This window comes from Caloenas nicobarica, chromosome 8 (assembly GCF_036013445.1).
Source record: "Caloenas nicobarica isolate bCalNic1 chromosome 8, bCalNic1.hap1, whole genome shotgun sequence".
Lineage (NCBI taxonomy): Eukaryota > Metazoa > Chordata > Aves > Columbiformes > Columbidae > Caloenas > Caloenas nicobarica.
Window position 1 is genome coordinate 21,715,021 of NC_088252.1, and position 22,621 is coordinate 21,737,641.

General features: G+C 43.9%; 1 protein-coding gene across 1 annotated transcript in view; it reads left to right on the forward strand.

The window, feature by feature from the left end:
• The first annotated feature begins 3,017 nt into the window (after positions 1 to 3,017).
• The window catches only part of MB21D2 (Mab-21 domain containing 2), a 61,005-nt gene continuing 41,401 nt past the window's right edge, over positions 3,018 to 22,621 (forward strand). Inside the window, exon 1 of the mRNA XM_065640141.1 lies at positions 3,018 to 3,228. Within this exon, the coding sequence (XP_065496213.1) occupies positions 3,018 to 3,228 (211 nt within the window). The remainder of the gene's footprint in view (positions 3,229 to 22,621) is intronic.

Genomic DNA, 22,621 nt, shown 5'->3' on the forward strand with positions numbered 1-22,621 from the left:
TGTGATGAGGTAAAATTGCAAGCTGATGCAGTTTCAAGGGTATTAACAAGCATATGACAGTGCAACAGATCCCACTTGTCACTGAGGAGCCCAAGTCCATTCAAAGGTTTTCAGAGAAGGTGGTAAAAAAGCTCCTTCTTTTGCAAGTGCAACTGCTTTTCGTGAAGGAGAATTCCTCTTAGCGCTGGGGTGGGGCAAAGAGGTAAGGCACCTGTCAGAGACTCTTGAAGAAAATTAAGGCTGCTTACTTGATGCTGCTCTTGGTGAACAATGTTCATTTGAGCTCAGACCATAAATGAAGCACATTCTTTGGGTCTGAACGATTTCTGAATAATGTATAGTGCCAGGAATATAACAAACTCCAGATAAGCAAGAAAGATGGAGCCCTTAACACCCTGATCTAACAGAATCTTTCTGCAGATATGGAGGAGAGTAAAACTTCAAGCAGAGGTGCTATTAAAAAAAGGCAATCAAACAGAAATCTCCATTGCTTCTGGCTTTAGCTGTCTCTGAAGCACTTTGTTTCCAATAGGTGTGTGGTGAATTCAAGCAATGAAAGCTAGTTTTAAACATTTTAAATGAAGCGGGGTGGGGGAAAGATAATGGAAGTCTGTGATTGATGTGGGTGGAGAGTCAGTGTGACCATTTGGAGACCCACGGAAATCCAGAACCTGAGACAAAATGCTTCTGAAGGAACTACTGGAAGTCCCAGTCTTGAAATATGATGCAGCAGATAAGATATGGTTAGGAAAGAAAGCTACTCAGTGCATGAAGCCGATGGAGAACCTCAGGTTGAAAAAGATGAGGCAAGAGTGTTAAGGGTGAACAGTGTAGCTCATGTCAAAAGGTCCAGCTACTTTGACAAGGGGTGCTAGTGGTGCACACATCATAGCTGCTGGCAGTTTGCACCACACAGAACGGGCACAAGGATACCCACACAACTAGAAATGGTTATGGTGGGGACACGGGTCTTACAGATGTTCAGAGATGGGCAGTGCAAAACAAAAGGTCTTGAAGTGGTGTAGGGTTCAGCAGCTACTGGGACTTCTGTGGACGTGGTGTTATCACAAGAGGGAGCTGTCCGCCTGTACGAGGTTGTCACCCCAGACGAAAACACACTGCGGGGAAACAGCAGCGGGGCTCCCAAACCCTGCGAGGGGCAGGAGGTGACCACAGCAGGCCAGGGTGGGAGCGCACGGGCCGATCCGGGTTAGCAGAACTAATCCTGCTGGGCAGGCCAGCAACACCGAACACTGCTGACTGCTCTTCTGCAAGTCACATCCTGCATTAAGTTAACCCTATCAGCGAATTGTTTTCGTTTCTAGGTTTTGCTGGGGAGGGAGATGAAGGAAAGGTGTTTGGTCAAAGTCAAACGTGGTGCTGGTCAGAGGTTCATGTGACAATGCAGCTGACCACCAATGTTCAGACGGAGAATGAAGTCGATGTGTATCAGAGTCGGCTGTGAACAGTATTATTGAACACAGCAAGGTCTGTGTACCCAGCAGACGGCATGTGCACACACACACGCATTCCTACCTTTACCTTTGGGACATAATTTCTTAGATAATGAGCATATCAGTGCCCTCAGAGGCTGTGTGAGTTGTTACAGGACAAAGCCAGAGGCATCACCCGTTCTCCTTTGAATAGGCTGTGGTTTCTGTCATAGAGTCCAAACCTACCCTTGATTTTTCATTCTTATTTCAGATAAGGTCCCACTGCAAGAGGTGCTAAACACCCACTTCTGATCAAGATTAGTGGTCCAGAGGATTCATGCCACATCCCTGAGTTCAGGTCTAAACACTAGCATCTGTGTTTATTACACATCAGAGAAACAAGCCTGTAACCTCTTCACACTAAGCTTAGTTCCACCTTCCTGTTTTTTCTCTAAATGTCTAATTTTGGTAAACAAATTTTACCACAGTCTGGGACTGAGCTGAAAGCTTTTGTTTCCTGCCAAGAATCTTGAGGGGATAATACATATCTAAGAAGTTTGCATCAATGCCACAGTATCTGAAATGCCCTGTAAAAGGCTAACACGATGTATTTGTACACTTCCTGGGCAGGAAGACAGACAGTTCTTCCAGTGGATGCACGAAGGTAAATAATGGATTGTGCTGTAACTGTTCAATGACGGGACACGGCACAGAGGATTAGGCTAAAGGGAGAAAACCACTGCAAATTGAAAAGTTATAAGGCATAAAAAATACAAACAGAAGAAAAGCATATAGTCTTGACGGTGGGGGAATGGATGGAGATTAGAAGTCCAGGCTCCTTGTCACAGGCTGCTTGACCTCAGGCAAGTCTTCTGAGATCCCATTTCCCCTCCCTACCCTTTGTCTATGTAGCTCCCAGGAGCTCCTAGGCAGGGTTGGTTTCAAGTGCAGCAGTGGGGATACTCTATCTTGGTCATTGCTTCTAAAACATACGATAAAATTAATTCCTAAATATATAAAACAATCTTCAGGACGCCTTATGGAGCAAAAAAAGGAATAAACGCAGAATGCCTCGGGAACATGTGGGAAGACCAGAGTTCCCAGCCGGTTATTAATCCACTTGCAGGACAAGGCTTTTGCTGAAGTCTAAAATTAAATTAAAAAAAAAAAAAATTATCCCCAGCCAGAGGTCTGGCTGCAGCCTCGGTACCCGCCTGCCGTGACGCCGGCAGAGGACCGAGCTTCCCCCCCGCGGCCCCGGCAGCAGGCGGCCCCCGCCCCGCTCGGCTCCGGCCCGGCCCCCCAGCGCGGCGGCGGGCGGGCGGCTCCGCGGTGCCGCGGGCGGGCGCGGCGCGGGCGGGGGCTCAGCCAGCGCGGCCGCTTGTTGATCGCGGTGACCGGCGCCGCTCCGCGCCTCCCGGGCCCCGCGCCGCGCAGGCAGCCCCGCGCCCGGGCTGGCCGCTGCGCTGCGGCGCCGCTGGCATTCTTCCTTTGCAACATTGCAAACCCCTCCTTTTTTTTTTTTCTTTTCCTTTCTCTTCCTTTCTTTCCTTTTTTTTTTTTTTTTTTTTTTTTTTTTTTTGCATGAAGATGGCGGCGCCTCTCGCCAGCAAGGCAGGGTCCGCCGGCACCACCAGCAAGCCTCCCTTCCCGGAGCTGGATTTCCGATCGGGAGCCAGGGTGGAGGAATTGAATAAACTCATCCAGGAATTCACCAAACACGACCAGAGGGAGTACGACGACCAGCGAGCCCTAGAAATCCACACGGCGAAGGACTTCATCTTCTCCATGCTGGGTAGGGCAGGGACCGTGCGGGGCGGGGGCAGCGGCGGGGCCGGCCGGGGACCCCGGGGCAGGGCTGCGGTACCAGCGGACCCTTTCCCCGCACCGGGCTGGGGATCTTCGGCCGCAGGGCAGGTCTCAGCCCCAGGAAACTATTTTTTCCTGCCCTGACCACCTCGCCTTCAGCAGCGATGTGTTTATAAGCACAGAGGAAAGACTGGGTCCCAGAGCTGGCCGGTACCCGAGAAACACGCCAAGCCAGCAGGGCTGGAGGCTAGCCCGACCCTTTATTGTTTTTGCCCCCAACTATCAAGGCTGTAGGAAACAGGTATTTTTTTTCTGGACCGCTTATTTTGGTTGTTAGACTGGCCGGTTGCTTATACAGGAGCATCCTCTGAACTGTGTTTCTTGCTTAGGTTGCAAAACTTGCTGCGAGCAGAGCAAGTCAGATTGTGTTGGGGGAGTCCTCATTTGCGTGAAACTTTGAATCATGGGCAGGGGTCCTTAAACCAGAGTGAAACGTGTCGGCACTTGCAGAAATCACCTGGGCTTTGGCATGACTAAGGCTTCTTAACATTACTAGTGGGATGACTAACAACTCTGATTCTCTAGGTAGTCAGTTCCTCATAAATATTTACCTTGTTTTGACTAAGAAATCACACACGAATGGGAGCCTTCAGGATACGAAAGGATGCTCTCTAACATGCAGGTTGGACCTTGGAAACAGTCATCCAGGTTTGATTCAATATCTCAAACATTTTTGCATGTAAAATGAGAACATGAGTAAACAGCAGGTGTGGCCAGTGAATGGTTCTTTGGATCTCAGAGGTGCGCATACACACTCAAAGCTTATTTGGCACAAACCAAATGCATGGTCTAGATGTACACTGTGAATAACCTACACCACTTTTCTCATTCAGAAACACAGAGCTATTCTATTACAATAATAATAATTTTCTGTATAGAGGGTAATCACTATAATAGATCACTTCATCTATAGCCATGAACACATGAACTTACACTCACTAAATGAGCATCTACCTGTCCAGCTGGTTATCTTGTGAGGTACCTGGAAAAGCATAATTGATTGCTGTGGGATTTGCACAGTTTTGTGTGTGTATTGCTTTTTCACCAAGGGCTGGACAGGATATAGCAGACTAAATTTAGCTTGAGAAGGACAAGAAGTTGAAAAGTCAGTAGCATGTATATTTATAGTTGCTGTTATAAATATTTTTCCCTTCCTGTTTAAAAAACATGATGTGGTGAAGGCATGGTTGCATCAAAACCTGTAGGATTTTTGTTACTGAAAACCTGATCCCGCAGAAGTCATTCACTGTTATGATCCGATACATTTTTCAATCAGGGCTTTAAATAACTGGCTGAGGAAGCAGGGCTGGGTGGGATGAAGCGAAGAAGTGTGGAGAGAAAACAGCTAGAGCAGCAGTTCTGGATGTGTGGCTAGCAAGTACAGAAAGCTTTAAATGATCCTACTTAGGCATTGCTAGTCTTTGCAGGGGACAGGGACCACAGCATTTCTTCCTGCCTCATGCGGGAGAAGGCAATAGAAAAAAGAAGGAAGAATGGTCTGTAGTGTGCGTTGTACATTTGCAAATGCATCCTAATGCCTTGCTGTTTGTGAGAACAGGGAGCCTCAGGCTGTTTAGAAATAAGGTAAATTAATGTGGCTGTCTTTGTTAGTATAATGGCTGGGAGATGGGTGTTCTTCAGTTTTAAGTGTATAGACTAAAACAAGGGTTTAAACAAAAGCTATAATTCTGTTTAAGTTATGCCTCACATTTTTCTGAAAGAAAAAAAAAAAAAAAAAAAGATGAGCCTTAAGGACCAAACCCAGGACAGAAATGGAGATGGGATGTCTCATTTGTCATTAGACACAGAAGCTGTGTTTGTGGATCAGACCCTTCTTAGCCAGAGATGCTCTTAAATCTAAAAGGATTTAACTTATTAATAAATAGCTCTTTCCCCTGTGCCCGATCCCTCCCATACGTACTGCTCTTATCTCATCAGGCAATGATAGGAAAATTAAACGTAGCTTTCCTGATTTAATTACATTGGTGTGTAATTCGTGGATGAATGATAGGCAAAGAGACCGGATTCTCAGATGTTTGTACTCTGCATGGCTTGCCCTCTAGGTCAAATCTTTATATTAACTCTTTTATGTCTGTGTTGTCTTGCCTTTGCTATTAGCAACTGAACTCTGGGAGATCTTAAGTGTTGGGCTGTGATAAAATTAGGGAGAGGTACTGCTTGTCAAAAATCTTGCCCCCCAAGCACTAGAATGACCTGCCTATCTGGTGGGGGAAGTATTTTCTGAGTGTGGGCAATTTCTGGGCGTCCTGTTCATAGTCACAAAGACAATGTGGTCTCGCCAGCACCTTATACTGAAACAACCGGTGTCTTTTGGTGCCTCTGCTGGGTAACTTCTGGTACTCACATTGAGCTGTGCCTGATCATTACTTGTCTTTTTGACACAGGCGTTCTGAGCCTCAAAGGAGGGAAAAGTTGTTTTAATCAAGAAAACATGTGGAGGAAAGACTATTTGTGTTCTGGGCAGCAGGCTGGCTGGGAGTGACTGAGACCAAGTCTCTGCCTGCCAGTTGTGAGAGGAGCTAATTATTTACTCTCCCTGTGACTCAATTTTGAGGTTTTTTGTGCTTATAGAGTGATAAAGGAGTATTTTTATCGAGTGATGCTATTACAGTCAATGATATTTTGATTTTTAAAGGACTTGCTATTGTGATGAGAAGTGTGTAGCACTCATATTACAAAACCTTTTAGGGGCACCTGGCCTGGAGAGTGTTGTTTGTGCAGTACAAGTACCTCCAGGAAACTTCTTTAATGAACACAACACAAACCTAAATAAAAAGGTGTTGCAATGTACAGATGTGCTAGGCTTAAAAAAGCCCATATATTATGCTCTTGGGAACTAGAACATTGCATATTAAACAGCCCCTTGAAATTTCTAGTGCTATTGCTGCCTCAAACCAGATCATGTTATTAGGTAAACTGATTCTTGTGTTTTACTTCTTAACAAGAGGGGAAGAAAATAAAAGAGCAAGGAGGTATGAATAAATACAGATGATACAGAGCTGTTTCCTCCACTCCAGGCACACACTGGTGTTCAGTCACCTAGAGCAGTTTTCAAGCTCTTCATGTTGGTGTTTTGTTTCCCTTTTCTGTCACAAGATTCTTTTTCTTCTCTGTCGAGTCGGAAGAGGGATGCTCAGGACATTTCATGCCATTCTCTTTTCTCTCATTGCCCTCCCACCGCCCCATCAGGGGAAGGACTGGTTTAAATTGATGCTAAAGTGGCCTTTTTTAAATGCCTCTAGTGTATCTTTTTGTCACTTCAGTGCTTGCATCTCACTTGCGGGAGAGGACTGGAGCTGCCCATCAGCACAGGCCACAGAGGATTTGCAGCCAGCTGCTACTTAGAGCTGTTGACAAGACTTCTGGAGAGCTTGTATCAGCGACTGATACAGGAGAGGTGGTGAGACTGTTCTGAAAGCGTTTCTTTTTTCCTTGGTGTTGGCCTGATGTTGAGCTGGGTGTGAGAACAAGTGTTTGTGATAGAGGCAAGTCTCATAGTGGAGGCAGAGCTGGCATCAGCAAAAGGTTTCCGCTGCCAGTACCAGCTTCCCAAATGGAATGAGTTGCCCTGCTGAGCCCCTGCATCTGTAGCAAGGCTTCCAGCTGTTTCTTGGACTGACAGGCCCCTAAATTATGTGCAGTGGAGGTGCAGATTGCTGTGCTGAGAACACAGGTGTCCTGACAAGAGCTTGCTTTGATTAGCATCTTCTACAGGAGATGCATTTCATGGTCCTCCCCTGTACCTGAGGTCTGTATAGCAGAACAACATTGGTCGTGTGGCTCTGTTGTGTGGGTTTGTGCAGCATTTTTTCTCCCTTTCCCCACCTTGCATAACTTGCTGATGAAACCTATTGTAGATTGGATTTCAGGCATTGTTGGAAGTGTTACCTGTTTGTCTGTGATACATCACAGATATTCTCCTGTTTCTGTTGTGGTGTCAAGCTGGTGAAATAGCAACAGGATTGGAGTGATCTCTCTAGGGTTAAGTCTTTTGTGTGTGTGCGCCTTTTCTCAAGAGAGGCCAATCATGATAGGAGCACACTGTACTCTGAGGCCTATGTTAATAAAGGCTCCCTGCTGGCATTCCCTGTGCTGCTGAATGCATAATGCACAGCTGTTAAAGACAACCTTACTGTATTGCAGATTTCATTTCTGGCTTCTGTTGGGTCTCCTCTCCCTGCAGGCTGCATATTTCTCTATTTGCATTTGACGTTGTGGAGGTTTTGTGTTGTTTTTTTTTTTTTTCTTAAGGGACAGGGTACTATGCTGGTAAAGTAACCCTATGCAAGGCATTGGTTGCTTCTATTTGGTTATAGCTACCATAAGTCACACAATTTCATCTAACTGGAGATTCGTTCTGTATAACTGGTTGAAAAGGATCGAAGCCTCCTCTCTTTGTTCAAAGCTATTGCTGCTCCATGTGTGCAGTGAAAATAGCTTGGAAATCTTTCTCTCAGTTTGTTTTAAGATGCTGGTACTTTGCTTGCTCAACTGCTGTTTTGAAACAGTAGGCTGTGATGCAAAGTATTTAGTGTAATAGCTAGGAACATGTCCTAAGGGCACAAATTCTCATGGCAGGCTTGTCAGACTGCCCGCTGCCTGTTCCTTCAGTCTGTGGAAATATTTGTAAAAGATTTGGGTGAATACTTGCCAAGCCCAATTATGCAATTATGTTTTAAGGGCAATTTTATAATTACAGTGGATGATGGTAACCAGGAAACGCGAGTTGTTGCGTTTTTGACTTTTCTTTTTTCCTTCCACGTAACTTTGCCTGAATGCTAAAACATTCGGAGCAATTCTAGTCAGAAACCAGTTGTTCAACTTTCTTTTTGGCAGCTGGTTATTTTTCTAAGTGAAGCTAAATTAAAGGCAAATACAACATTGCTCAGGAAGGCTGGAGGACATGTTTTATTATAGCTTGTGTAATTTGTCAGACAGATGTGTACTCAGAGACCCAGAGCAGCCCATAGACAAGAGTCCAGTCTAGAGGAGGTTCAGGATGTAGTAGTCCTGCCTGGACTTCTCAAAGGGAATCTCTAAGCTGTGCAAGTTTTTTGGATAGCTGGGATTGCCTTTCTTAATTTTAATTTTACAAATGCCAGGTTCCTGCTGGCTTTAACCATCTTCTGTACAGCTAAAACTTTTGCGTCTTTTCCTGGGCCTTGACATGTACACCAACTGTGTGCAAGTCCCAGTCCTTTTGCTGCAAAGATGGTTTTAATGGGCACATCTCTGAAACCCTTCCCTGTGTTCCCTCCTCTGTCCAGGTCAGACCTTAGCTGTTTGTACTCTGCAAAATGGGTTAGGTGAGAAAGTGCCAGGAAGAAATGTGGTTTATGCCAAGAGATTAGCTCTTGCTTCCAGTCGTGGGGGCTTCAGTTGCCAGGACTGCTTCAGCGTGACGCTGTGAAGTGATTGAGATGACAACTCTACCTCCAGGCATGTCTGTGTGAGACCCTGTGGTGGCAGCTGCAGGTAGAGGCTCTGGCATAGACCTTTCAACTCTCTTTGAGTCTGGGAAAAATGACCCACCACTGAGTCTATTACCTATGGCTGGGTGATGGTTAGTATATGAAACTAACTTGAGAAGCAAGAGCTGTAGCTCAATTCCTATGAAAAGAGAGGCTTAAGAATGGAATGCATTATGTATGGTGATGTACCTCTTGAGGCAGGTTTTCCTTTAGCAACTTACAGCTGGGATAGATTAAGTTCCATATCCAAAAAGCAAACCATTAATTCTGCTCATCAGTAGCTTTCCCAGCTATTGTCTGAACAAGGAGATAAAATTCTTTGAAGTAGCAGTCCATTCATCTGGGCAACATACTATATTACATTCAGACTTTCTTTAGTTTGTCTGTCTTTGGGGTATGAAACAAGCAGTAGAGTAGATGGAGTTCTGGGGAAGCAAGGAAAGGTATTTGCCCTGCTTTTTGACTGGGAAAAGCAGAGGACCCATCATGGGAGCTAAAGCAGAAGGCAACTTTGGATGTTATACTCACAGAACTTTCCATTATTTAGAAGAGTGTGCCTGCACGGGAGCAAGCAATGAGAGAGCTGAAAAATGACCTTCAGTTGGGTGTCTCAAGTTGTTTGCCCAAGTCTTGTTCTGATCACTAGTAGCATATGTGAGTTCAGGAGACTGAACCGTAGCTTTTTTGGAACTTGCAACCATACTTCATAGGTTTCCCATCCTAACTGTGGATTTTGTATCCCGTGAAGGCTTATGATTTCTGTTAGCACAAACCTGTCTTACTGTCTGACTAGCAAAAATATGAGGGTTGGCTTCTTTTTTTGCTAATGCAACTGCAAGGCAGCTTATGAGACATTGAAAAAAAATCTTTCAGCAGCAGCAGCTGATGTTCCAATTGACAGATGCTGCTATGGATTTTGCTTTCTTTAATACAGAGACCTCCACTGGTTGCTTTCATTTCTACCATTCTGTTGCATTCCCTTTTACTGCAAATAGCAATTGTCCTGGACTGAGTGGATTAATCTGCGCCTTAGTACTTGAGCCAACTTGATGGGTCCCTGAATCGTGTACTTCTGCATTATGTAAACTTTCAAACTTTGCGTTCTTTCAAAGCACTATTTCAGTGACTTTATGGCTGTAAGGGAATCAACATGTGCTGTAGCATTCAGATTGAGGAAGACAGACCCTTCTCCCTAAAATATTGGTCTTTTGAGCTTTTAAGAAACACTTGATCCTAAGGAAGTTACAGCAATCCTGTTAATGCATTATATTCCCTCTGTCAAACAGCATGATTTTAATCTAATTTAAAGCATTTAATTAGAAGGTTGTTAATGCATTTTGTTACGAGCATGCTGGTGTTGAAAGTACAATTTGCATACCACTGAGTGGGGGAGATTAATTACTTTAAGGTTCATTATATCTGTGTATTTGAAACAGCAGTAGTAGCTACTTCCACCCACTCATGTTTAGGGCTGTGGGCAGAAGTTTGCACAGTACTGGATGGCTTTGGCTTGTAGAATGAGAGGTGGATGTCATCGGTTTCACCCTACTCTGTAGGTAAAACACTGAGTCAGAACACCCTAGACCTATGTTCTATTCTGAGCTGCCCCCAGATTTACACAGAGCTGCACAAGTTTCTGAATATGACGATCTGTAGTGGGCTGCTGGTACTGCCAGAAGCCTTCCTCGTCTCCTGTGCTTCAGCAATTGGTGAGAGGTGGGATGGTACCAGAATAGGGGAATATGGTGGTGTTGCTGTTCTTCGTGGTAGGGTTGTTTAATACTGCAACCCTCGGAGACTGAAGCTGGGAAAGGAAGTCTGGTTTTGAGAGTCTAGCCTTGAAAAGTATTTAGATAGTGAAGGCAAATAGTTGCTCTGTCATTGGGTGTCGATCTAGTGGCGTTGAGATCCAAGTACAGTTCAGCCTCTGAGAGAGAGATTACAACCTGACCTAGTTAGGCAGTTCTAGCAAGTAATCTTATTTTATACTGAAGGGATCCCAAAGCAAAATTGGACAAATTAGTTTAAATGTTGCTTCCCAGCTACAGTGTGCATGCTGATGTAATTCGGCAGAGTCAGGCAATGACAAGCAGTAGAAGGCAGCAGTTTGGGACAGAAAGCAAAAGAAAAATACAAAACATGGCCAAAAGTAGAAATCCTGCTGGGATAGCCATAAGGAATTGGCACAGAATATTTTTTTTTGTCCAATGACACCTTTCTAAGGTCATGTTTTAGATTAAATGTGGAGGTTTATGTGTGGGATGTTGTTTGTCTGCTTAGGTCTTCTCTACTGTGGCTTGTAGTGAGACCGTGCAGAATTTCTTCCACCCACTGACACAGAAAGAGTTCATAAAACATTTGGTCTAGAACTGCTGAGCAGCCAGGGAGCTCTTGCAGCTGAATCTAGAAATAACAAAGTCGATTCTTGCTTTACTGTTAGGCCATGTGCTTTTTCTGTTCTAAAATGTCTTATCCCAACTCTTCTGTTCATGTTGTTGGATCTTTTGACACTGCTGCACACCTCTCAAGGAAGTACATTTTTATTCAGTGGTGCATAGATGACCTTGTTTAGGAAATCAGGTGCTGAGGTTGTGAGGAAGGACTTGTATTAAGCAGCCAGCAAAAATGCTAAGACAAACACTGCAATTAGCTTCTGCGCTTTTCCCTTTAGCACTTCTACTCTTCGCATTTTAATGGATCTCTTGAAGAGCTGGTGATCCTTTGAGTGACTCCTCTTGGAAATGAATCTTGTGCTAATAGCTTTGACTGGGCCTGATCCACAGACAGATGCTTGGAGATATTTCGTGTTTGTTTTGTACCTCACTAATTAATGTATAACTTAGTGGTAGAACAGCAGGAAAGCTGCGTTTGGCGACACTTCATGACATAATGATTTAATCTTTTGTGACACGTTCCTGCTGAGTGTCAAAGCTGATAACTCTAATCTCTGTCCCTAGCTCAGTGCGACAGGAACCTGTTTTAGAGGACGTTCTGTAGGAGCTTGCAAGCTCTTGTAGGTACTTTGTGACCATTTTGTGTAAACTTTTTTTTGTACATTGCCACTCTTGAATGTGATTGTACAATACTGGCTGGTGCACTGAGGAATCTGGAGTTGAGTGCAAACAAAGGAGCTAACTGACTGCATTCAAATGAAATAAGGCTTGTCCTGGGAGGAGGGAGAAAATACCCTAATCTCCTTCTAAAAACCCTTTTTCTTTTCTAGCATTAAGGGTTATGTGGTTATATTGATTCAGTTGTGCCTAAACCCACTGCTCTTTGTTATTGTATGTGATTCTGAAGCCTGGATACGGATGCAGATCTGTACACAGGGATAGCTGCGTAGCTACTCTCCAGTGGTTATTCCTTGTGATACAACCAGCAGAGCTTGCTTCTGTTCCAGCATAGACAGTGAATTGCTGTTTATTTTAAACTTTTGGTTGAATGGTGTTCATAAAACGATTTGCAGCTCTGCAAGTAGAGGAGCGAATGTCACTGTAACAACACTTCAGGGGCTCCGTTACCTTCTGTCTTTGAAATTTGCCTTTTCAAAGTTGCATACAGTGTGCTGAATGGCAGATCAGGTATTGATATTGGCCCCTTGATACTAGGCCCTCAAAGCCTGAGTTACTGAAATGTCTGTATTTCGTAGACAGTAGGGCAATCATATGCTATGCAATCAGGAAAATAAGAGGAATGCAAGTCTCTCTGCAAGTGGAGCATGTCTCTGAACAAGCTGCACCTTCTGAATTAAATGCCTGGATTTTTTTCAGTGTGCAAGCTGTAATGCACATCCAAGTGCAGTATTGAGAAAAAGGAGCTATTGCAATTTGATTTGGCATCTGTCAGAGGCTTGTTTTATGTGCTAAGTTGTCTGTAAAAGCTTGACCCTGTACCCTTTTTTTTTTTTTTTTGTGAATGTGCAAAACGTGCTGTTGAGGCAGTAATGTTATATTGAAAATAACTACTTTGACACAGACTTGTAATATCAAAGAATGGCTATGTCTGTGCAATTATTTTAATGATCCTGGGAAGGAATTCATATGTTCTATGCAGGCACTTAGCAAAACTATTCACACATTATCAGAGCTGCAGAGTTTAGTTGCAAGTTAGTCTGGAAAATCAACGTTTAAAAAAAGTGATTTTTATCCTCTTAAACCTAAATTATGGTTCTTGAAACAAAAGGCACTCCTGAGTTACTTTAAAAACTGGATAATCCCTCTCACTCCTGGACTCAGGCTGCAGACAGGAAGTTTAGAATCATCTTTGTATCAAAGCTGCTTCTTAACAATGCAGGTAAAGAAATCACTGTTTAAAAATCTGCTCTTATGCTGAGACCAGTCTTGTAAGACATCGCTTGTGTTTATGAATCACTCTATTGTGCTAGTGTATGTCACTCTGAGTTCTCAACTTTTTTTTAACTAACCCTTTCTTTACCTCGAAATGTGTATGTGCATTTATGTTAGTCTATTTTCTGTTTTACTTTTTCCCAAACAAATAATTTAGGTGGAAAATATTAGCTGTTCAAGGGCAGTGATGACCAAGCTTTGGAGTGCAGGAGAATGCTGCTGAGAAGTGATACAACTGAGGTTTGCGGGTGGAGGGCTCATCCCCTCCTAGCAGAGCTCTTCCACTGGGCCAAGCTTCACTAAGCCAAGGCCAGTCCTGCTCAGCAAGGACCGTAGGAGTCCTACAGAAGAGATTTCTGTCTGAGGGAGACAGGAGTGGGGGAGACAAATGAACAAAATCCCCAGACCCACAGCATGTTGATAGACCTCCTGTTGTTCTTAATTCGCGTCTGTAAATGGCACTAGTTTCCGCTGTTGTGCACCAAGACAATAATAAATAACAATCCTTAGTGTTTATATACCACTTCACAACCTTCTGAGTGTTCAACACACATTAACTAATTCAGCTGAGATGCAAATACTCTGTGTGCAAAGCTACTCTTCTTGCTGCCCAGGAGAACCTTTTATTACGGCGGGGACAAGGCTTTTCTTTTTCCCCTTAACTGGAGCTGTTGGCAGGAATGTTCTATACAGGGACAGTGTCTTTCTCCCTGAAGTTTTTAAGCCTTTGAGTGTACCCCTGTTTGCACAGGAATTGGACTATTCCCAAGTCATATGTGATGCTATTAAGAAAATCATGCAGGAGTCTTGCATGTATATTCTGTGCTGCAAACATGCAGACCCACAGTTAACAGATTTGTGGTTTCAGAAGCTATTGAGTTAGCAAAGATGTTGACACATTAAGAGCATCTTAAGGTGCTTGCATAAGGCCTCGGGGGAGCACCATCTCCAGTGGACCTCAGGGCTCAGGAGGGGAATAATCATCTGTCAGTTCTAACTATGCTGGATCATCAGACCATGTGCTAAAGAGAATTGAGGATGCTTGGTGGATGGCTTCCCTCCATGTTTCTATAGGTTCAGCACCTGCTAGAGCGCCAATCTGTCTTTTGAGGCAGGAGAAAGCCCAACAGAAGACCTATTGCCAGGTAAGAGAGGTGTTTTGAGGGCAATTAAGACATTATGTCCTATTGTTCACTATCCTGAATCCCAAACATGGAGTAATACATGCATTGGCATAAATCGAATTTGTCTGGCTTTTCACTCACTGTCTGCCTTGGCATTTTGTGTATGTGTGAAGAGCTGGTGAGGAGGAGTTTGATGCATCTCTGTCAGTATCTTTGAGCTGGACAGGGTTGGTTCTACTTTTATTTGCAAGAATAGCATCTCTTTTTAGTATTCCATTAGGGTGACTAGTAGATAAACATTTTTAATTTTTTTTTCATCATATAATACCCTGATTTGAATGGTTTACCTTGGAAATAACTATTTGGTTGTCTTTGTAAACTGGTGCCTGGTGCTGTGCCACTGCATACATGCTTTGTAGTTATAACCCTCTTTCTAATCCGTGGGTTTAGTTATAGCTAGGTGGTAGCTCTTCTGGATTGCCTCTTTGTTCAACCTTTTGGTAACTTTCTTTTTCAGAAGTGATGCTTGCAGGTTTGACCTGAAACTGATTCTGAAAGAACAGCATAGATTATAGTTTTCGTATAAATGGTTGTATGAACAGGAACACTATTAGCCTCTGAGGGACCTAATTATGCAGGGAGGTAGCAGCGCATTTTGAGATCAAAACTCTCATCTTGCTACAGCTTTCCCTTCAGCTGGCGCTGCATGGAGAAGAACAGCATGTTTCTTGCAGGTGATGATTTCTCTTTCAGTGGCTTTGATATCCTCATTTTCTGTGTGAAGTTAATGTGCAGGTTGCTAGATGGTGTCACTCAAAGTGACTGACTGAGCTGCTCTTGTATGTGAAGATGTCTCCAAGACAACTAATTTCCTGGTCAAACAGCACATCAGCTTGTGCCATAAGACATTTTAAGGGAGCTGGTCAGCTGGAGGAGCAAGATATTTTATCAGTTTATTATTAGCACTCTAGCTGGCAAACTCAGCTCAGAGTCTAAGGCTGAAAATGTTCCTGTTAAACACCACAAATGAATAGCTTAAAAAAAGGATTGTGTGATTTGACTAGCAAACTGATTTGTCAGAGAACTTCTAGCAAATAATAGGAATTAATCTCTAGCTTCACAGTTCATTTTTTCCAGTTGCTACATGTGTTCCTGTGCTGGAAGCATAGGTAATTTAGGGGCCTTCTTTCACTCTTTTATTGTGTTGTTTTATGTCCAGACTCCCCTGCTACATTTCAGCTCTGCTTTTTTCCTGTTAGTGTGCCTTATTTTTTTCTAAAATGTACCCCAAAATCAAATGTTTGTTTCCATTTCTCTTCTGCCTCAAAACTTGGGCAGGTTTTGTGGCTCCTTCCTGTTCTGAAGTTAGGATTAAATAAGCTTGAAGCATTGAATTTTTTCCCTTGTTTTGTCCCCTCCTCCCAGTCTCCTTTGTCTCCAGAGGTGCAATGTTACTGGACAGGTGTAGAGCACTTCCAAGTATTTTTCTTCTGCATTTCCAGTTTTTCACTTGTCTTTATAAAATACTCCTATGCTCATCTGTGTTTCAAGGGCCTCAATCCAAACCAAAATCAAAAATATCTACACTTTTTCCTGCCTTCATTGCAAGGCTTGGCTGTACTGCCTAGCTGAACAAACCCCACCTTTGTGTTCGCTTTGGAATAAGAAACAAGCAGGCTTGTTGATTCCTGCTGCATTAACACTCTCCTCCTCCCTCACGCTGATGTGGTGGTTATCGTGGGGTTAAGGGGAAACTACTGTTTTCACAAGACCTCCCAGGAGGCTGCTCAGTGTGGATCTCCTGCACTCCTGCCCCAGAAACCTTAGAGCACCTACTCAGGCTGTAACACCTGGAGGAACGCAAGCACAAACTGCTTTGTGCAATAGTGGGTGGAGAGACGACACTAAAGGTGCTACGCTGAGAACACTTGAAGATTTTCAAATGAAAGCCCAGGAGAGACAACGAGCTGTATCCATGCCCTAAGCTGTGTCCTTTGGCACATCCGAACCTGAACTCAAAGCTATAATAACCTCTGAGTCTGTAAGCCACCTTCCCTGAGCACGCCTGCATGTGTTGGGGAATTTTAGGAATGTGGATTTCAGCACGGTGTGGAGTTGCTGCTGCGCACCCTCTGTTCAACCGAGAGCTTTGGAAGCTGCAGTGGGGTTGCTATTGCCATGATAAAGCCCCATTGTGGTTGTTTGCAGAATTCTTTAACTAAGGATTTATTTTCCCGGGTAAGGTTCCAGTAGAACAGCAGGAACCAACATCAAAGAGCAGCAGAGAGGCCTCTTCCCATCCCTGGGACAGCACAGCTTCACCCCTCTCCCTGCACCGTCCCCTCTCCCAGTCCTTTTGATTTTAAGGCATTAAAATGATAGTGACTGGGCTATCAAAGAGGTGGCAGTTAGTGGTGTATTGCCCCAAATTACAGGGGCAATTGATCTAAGGAGGTAAGAGGAAGAAGTGTGTGGGAGGATGGGGCTGGTATCACTGCAAACCTCTCTCTTTTGATGTCCTCTCCGTGTAAGGGCAACCCCAGCTTTAGCCTCCAGCTACTTGAATTGTTCCTGTTGGTGGATGTGGGAGATCTGCTGTTGACTCACATGGGAGGTACATGGGAACTCAGCTGGTCATATGGGCCCCATCGCCTGCTTGGCTTTGTCCACAGCTCTGTCCTGTGTGTCTTTGCTGTGTGTATGTCTTGCACAGCAAGGCAGCCTGAGTCTGTGGGTTTGTTTTCTAGCAGGTGTGGTAAGAAGGAGTGAAGGAATGCACTCCCTAGTCTCTGTCTCTGCTTCTGGTGGACAGTAAAAGGTCATTCTATTTGCTTTGAAAACCAGCTAACAAAGGAAGGCAATGCAGTTTGTGTCCTCAGCATGGCAGAACAGCATCTCTGAAAGATCCCAACAGTGCATCTTGGCGTCCCATCCAAATCTTACACATGCAGGTGTTCAGTGCCACATTTGATAACTAGGCAGTGATTCAAGGTGTTTGAGATGCTAAGTGCAGTATAAGAAGCAACCTGGACCCAAATGAAAACCCAGTGTGATTCTGGAGGAAAATGCAGGGTTATTTTTAGGATTGTTGCTGTCCTGTTCTGCACCAAGGAGGGTAATGCACCAGTTTTGCTCTACGGGTCAGCATTGTTCTCCCTTACTCTTCATTGCTTGGTTCCATCTATTTTAACTGGCAAATATTGATTGCTTGAGTACCTCCTTTCCTGAGTCTGTGTCTTCTCATCTAGGTGCTGGACTACACCATGATTTGAGACAATGCAGGGCTTGTGTTCTCTACAAAATACACTTAAAATCGTTCCTGGTTGCCTTGCAGCAAATCTATTTCTGTGCTGCTGATGGCCTGGCTTGCAAGCTGAAAAAGTCTGGACAGGATTTATTATACTCTGACCATTAAATTTTAAACTACTTTTAATGGTAGATGTTAAATCACTGCTGTCCCAGTTCCAAGCACTGTGCAAAATTTCTGAGATCTTAGGAAGGCATTTCCCTTGCCAGCAGACTGGCAAACGTTGGTTTCTGAGGACAAGAAGTTACAGGGCTGTTCACAGGACAAGCAAGCAGTAGTTTGCTGAGGGACCTGTGTGCAGGCCAATGTCCAAGCATCTCTCTAGCTCTAGGGAGCAGAGCCAGGCAGACCTGGTACGGCTGGGGTGTGAACTGGGGATGTTTGTATTGGTGTCTGGGTGCAGACACTTTGCTGGAACACAGTGATTGAGTGGCTCTGCTCTTGGCTTTGTTCCTCTCTGATTAAAGCAGCTTTGAAGCAGCAAGAAAACTGAAATTCAGTGTTTCAGCACTGAGCTGCTTACAGCAAGCTATTTTATTTTTGCCCATGTCTAATAAATACTGAACTGTTCAGTGTTGTCACTCAATGTGGCTTTGTCCCTTGCTACTGGGAGCCTCTGTATAGATTTCCCTTGAGACTGGCAAAACATAGCCATGAAGTCCTGTGACTCAGTGTACAATGCAGGCTGCTTCCTCAAGTGTGACATGAGATGTGCAGTGTTCTGGCTGAGGCTGTTATCTGTCACCTTTGTCTGGAGAGCACTAAAAGCACTAAAACAGAATCTAATGTTTCTCAAACCACTTAATAGTCCTAAAGCCCTTTTCAGCTACTTGCAAAGACAGCTGTGGCAGGTGGGCAGGAGATGACTTCCTTGCCAAGGAGAGGGAGATGCCTTGTTCTGTGTTGCGTGTGTTTGATGGGGAAGCAGAGAGCCACCGAGGGCTCCCCACTCTCCAGCCTGTGCTTTTCACACTGCTCCATCTTCCTCACAGCAGCCTAGCACAGGGCTCTCCTTTTCATCAACAGGAATACTATTAAGTGTGTTTTGCTTTCTTTATCCCATAGTTGGACATCATACAAAATCATCGTCCAACACGAGGCTGATGGGAAATGTTTGAGATCAGCATATCAAAAAAGGCTGCAAAGTTTTACTGTATGCTGCGGCAGAGTTTTCCAGAGCTTGCGCTTGGCTGGAACAGGATATCCCTGGTCCTCAACGTGATGTTCATAGCAGTGTTTACAATGATGGCAGCTGGAAGCAAAGCTCTGGACTAGAGTAGCCACATGCTCAAAAGCATCTTGTATTTGTTAATTTTCCTCTTCTGGAAGGTCTGTGCTCTCCAACTCGGGAGTTATTTCACTTTGCTTACAGTGGAAGAGGCAGGCTGTCATCAGTAGAGACTAGTGATACTGGACCAGGTCTTTAAGCAAATCCGCTTTCAGCAAGAATTCTTTCCCAGAGTGGATAAACGGAGACTTTTTCTCTGCTTATTCTCACACCTGTAAAGTTTGAACAGACCATTTTAATGGTGCTGCTGTATGACTTCTTCCCATATTAGCAAGAAAGGTGCTGAATATGGATATCCCAGTGTGCATGCGTATGTCTGCCTGGACCCGTCTCATCAATTAAATAGGAGCTGACGTCATATTTGAAGGTCAGCTGTTTTATAACCTAATATTACAATTTTTTTTTCCTCTGGGTTTATTATCTCCTTCCAACCTGCAGCTCGGCACCATCTGGTGCAGGCACTCAAGGGAGAAAGATTAGAGGAAAGTAAAGCGGCTTTGTTGGCTTCCCCCATCGCTTCCGATGCACAGAGGAGTCGGCAGTCTCTTACAGTATTGAATTTTAAGTGGTGGGAAGGGCTGGATCCTGTTAGCTGTTCAAGGGAGAGAGAAATAGTCTGTGCTTACCAGCGATCTGTCAGGAAGTGTCTCATGGTTCCTAAGGGACTTGCTGTGGCTACAGAGTGCACTTTGCTGCATTTTATTTTATATTTAAACAGTCTTGGGTTTTTATGACCTGTTTTTTTCCCAGCATCCATATTTTCCTTACCTGTAAAATTGCCAGAAGCACTCCTAAATGAGAGGTACACACACACTGCTACCCTAGACTGCTGTCTGCTTTGGTACTGAAGTGCTGTGAACATTGAAGTGCATTCACAACTGATAGAGCCACCAGACCGACCTACCACAAGCATGTTCTGCCCCACAGGGAGAACTTCATCATCCCTGGTGGCATCTGTCTGCACAGACCAAGGAGATGCATATTTCCTTGTCCAGCCTCAGCCTGTGGTGAAAATGCGCCAGTTGTTTCCATTTCACAGGCAGGGTTGGGTTTGCACTCAAGCTTCACCCTTTCTCCCATCCTCCCTGCCTCCCTCTTTTCCTCCATCCGTCCATCCATCCAAGTAATTTTGATCACTCTCTGTTCAAGCTCCATGATGATTGTTTTCTGTAAATACAAAGTTATTTTCTCTGCAATAATAAAATGATAATAATTCAGGAATGGTGGTCTCCTAGGCCAGCAGGAGCAAACTAATATCATGTTTTGCTTCGATGTTGCAAAGTTTACATGGGGCTATTTTGAAACAAAATGTCTCTAGCCACAAATAACTGTTGTATTTAGCTCTTTGGAGAGGATGGCAAATTGGTACACACTGGTTAGATACAAATATACAAGCTGAGTTATGAAAATATTCGGCAGACTGTGGTTCATGGTGCTGTATCATAAGGCGTATAATGTGCATATAGAATGTTTTTTGTTCACCTTTTCTTTGATGCTGTGTAGCATTCTTCTAAACTGTGTTTTTGTCAGGTCAAGTATGCTTTGTACAAATTCCTAATTCTTGGAGAGAGGGTAAGCTTGGAGGCTTTTGGAGAGGTTTATTTTTATTTTTACTTTCTTAAGAGTGAATAAAATTAGTTCTAGCCCTTCCATTACATAAAGAAGGTGCTTCCTAGGGAAGATCTGTAGTAAATGGAGCAATGGTTCCTGCATTTCTTGTCAGGTTGGTAGGTTTATAAAGTGCACCTTTCCAAATAGTGGCACAAACTGAAGTCTCTGCATGTGACAGTAAAGAGTTGAGAAGGCAGATGCACACAACAGAGGGCCTGACCAAGCCACCATCATCTTCTTAATGTGAAACTTTGCTGCCTTGAACTGAGCTTGAAAATGGTACTATACAGTCTCATTTGCAGCTTAACTACGAAACCAGTTGTGGTATATCCTGTTAATTGCCTAGAAAGGTGTTTGCTTCCCCCTCCTCCCCCCAATTTTGTTTTTAAGACTGTTCTTGAAGTAATTTTGGTCACTCAGTCCATTGCAGTTTACAGCTCATATTGTTTCCTGTCCAAACTGCCTCAGTTTTCTCTACAACTTGGCACTATATAAGTAAAAAACCCCAAACTTTATTTGTGCTAACTTGCCACAAGGGAAGATCAGATCCAGGAGATACAGAAATGATGGTTGAGGAGGGGGAAGGAAAGCAAATGGAAGGTTTGACTCTTTTTTTTTGCAATCTTGCTTAGATGTTTTTAGTGCCCAAGAGAAACAGAAGGGGGAAATTTTTATCATTCAGGTGATAATGTGGCCTTTGCAACCTAAAATACTCTTAGACACATCACTTTTGTACTTCTGGTGCTCTCTCTGAAAAGATCTCCTCACTTCCTATTGCAAGGACAGCATAAGACAGTGGTGCTTGGCTTCAGGCATTGCAAAATCCCCTTATCTGCCTGTTCTCACTTTATTTTTCTTCTAACTCCTGTCTTCCTTGGTATTGAAAGAATGCAGCCAAGGTTGATGAGGGCAAAACTTTAGCTATGGTCAGTTTCTACTTAACTGTTTGCAGCTTTTCTTTAAGGAAGTGAGTGAGCAAAACTATTAAATCTCTTTATTTTTTCTTTGTTTTTCTTTCTGTCCCAATGCAACAAGGAGTTTTAATCTGCCTTTTGAAGAGCTGAGAGCTCAATCGCTGATCTGAAATGCGGTATTGTGCCTGGTGGTACTGAGCACTCTGCAAGGAGCTCGGGTTCCTTCATCTTCATCTTTTCTTCTAGACATCAAGCGATGCATACGCCTTGTGATTACCACAGGCGAGGTTGTACGTGCCAGATTTCCAAATGTCAGGCTCCAGGAAAGAGGCAACATGATAGCTGGCTTTGCTACCCAAGATTTCTGCCCCAGAAGAATATTCTCTTGACACACATATTCATGTAGCTCCTGCTGCTTCAGCCAGAGCGGCACCCACACTGTTGGGTGAGGTCTTAGCAGAGGCTGAACCAGCAGTAGTCTTTCGTCTGACACACATCCAGCAAAGCCATTCCACAAGTATCAGGCTAATGGTTGGCAGTAATACTTAAAGTAGCATTTCATGTTGAAACAAAGGCTTTTGGGTTATATTGCTGGTAGCTCTAGGAGTTCTTGGCTGAGCACAGAGCCCTGTAGTACTCAAGTCTGTGCAAAGATTATTGGAGAACTGTGATCTTTGCTTTGAAGATGTTTTTAGGATGTAAGTAGCAGACGCAGTTTCAGTAGTCCTCACCTTCTGCTACTTTGTTACCTTCCACTTTCATTGGGTTGTTTTAACCATTGACTGGGCTGTTTCAGTTGCTTGGGTTTTTTTGGTTGCTTCTCTTTCCATCTCAGCAAAAATCTCAGCTGATCATCCTTCAGGGTTTGTCTTATTTGTTTCTGGAAGTTCCCTTATTAAGGAGCTTGGCAGGGGTTTGCTCACTGTCTCTAGCAATAATTGAGCTGGTTTAGTGAGTTATAGAGAATAAACTGGATTGATTTCCCTTTTACAGCCTGGACTAGAAAAGTTGATTCCCTTGGTTTGCTATGCACTCAGGGCCACCAACCAAGCTGCTATCAATTTTACCTTCTCCTCCTGTGAAATTGCTAAAGAAAAGATGGTTTCCAGATCATGTGTGTGGAACAGATGTGGCTTGTGTTACTAGATGATTCAGCTAAAACTGGTGCCAAAATGTCTTCCGAAACTCTTGGCTGGCTGTTGAGTTGAGAAAAGGAATAACTTGCTAGAAGTGCTGG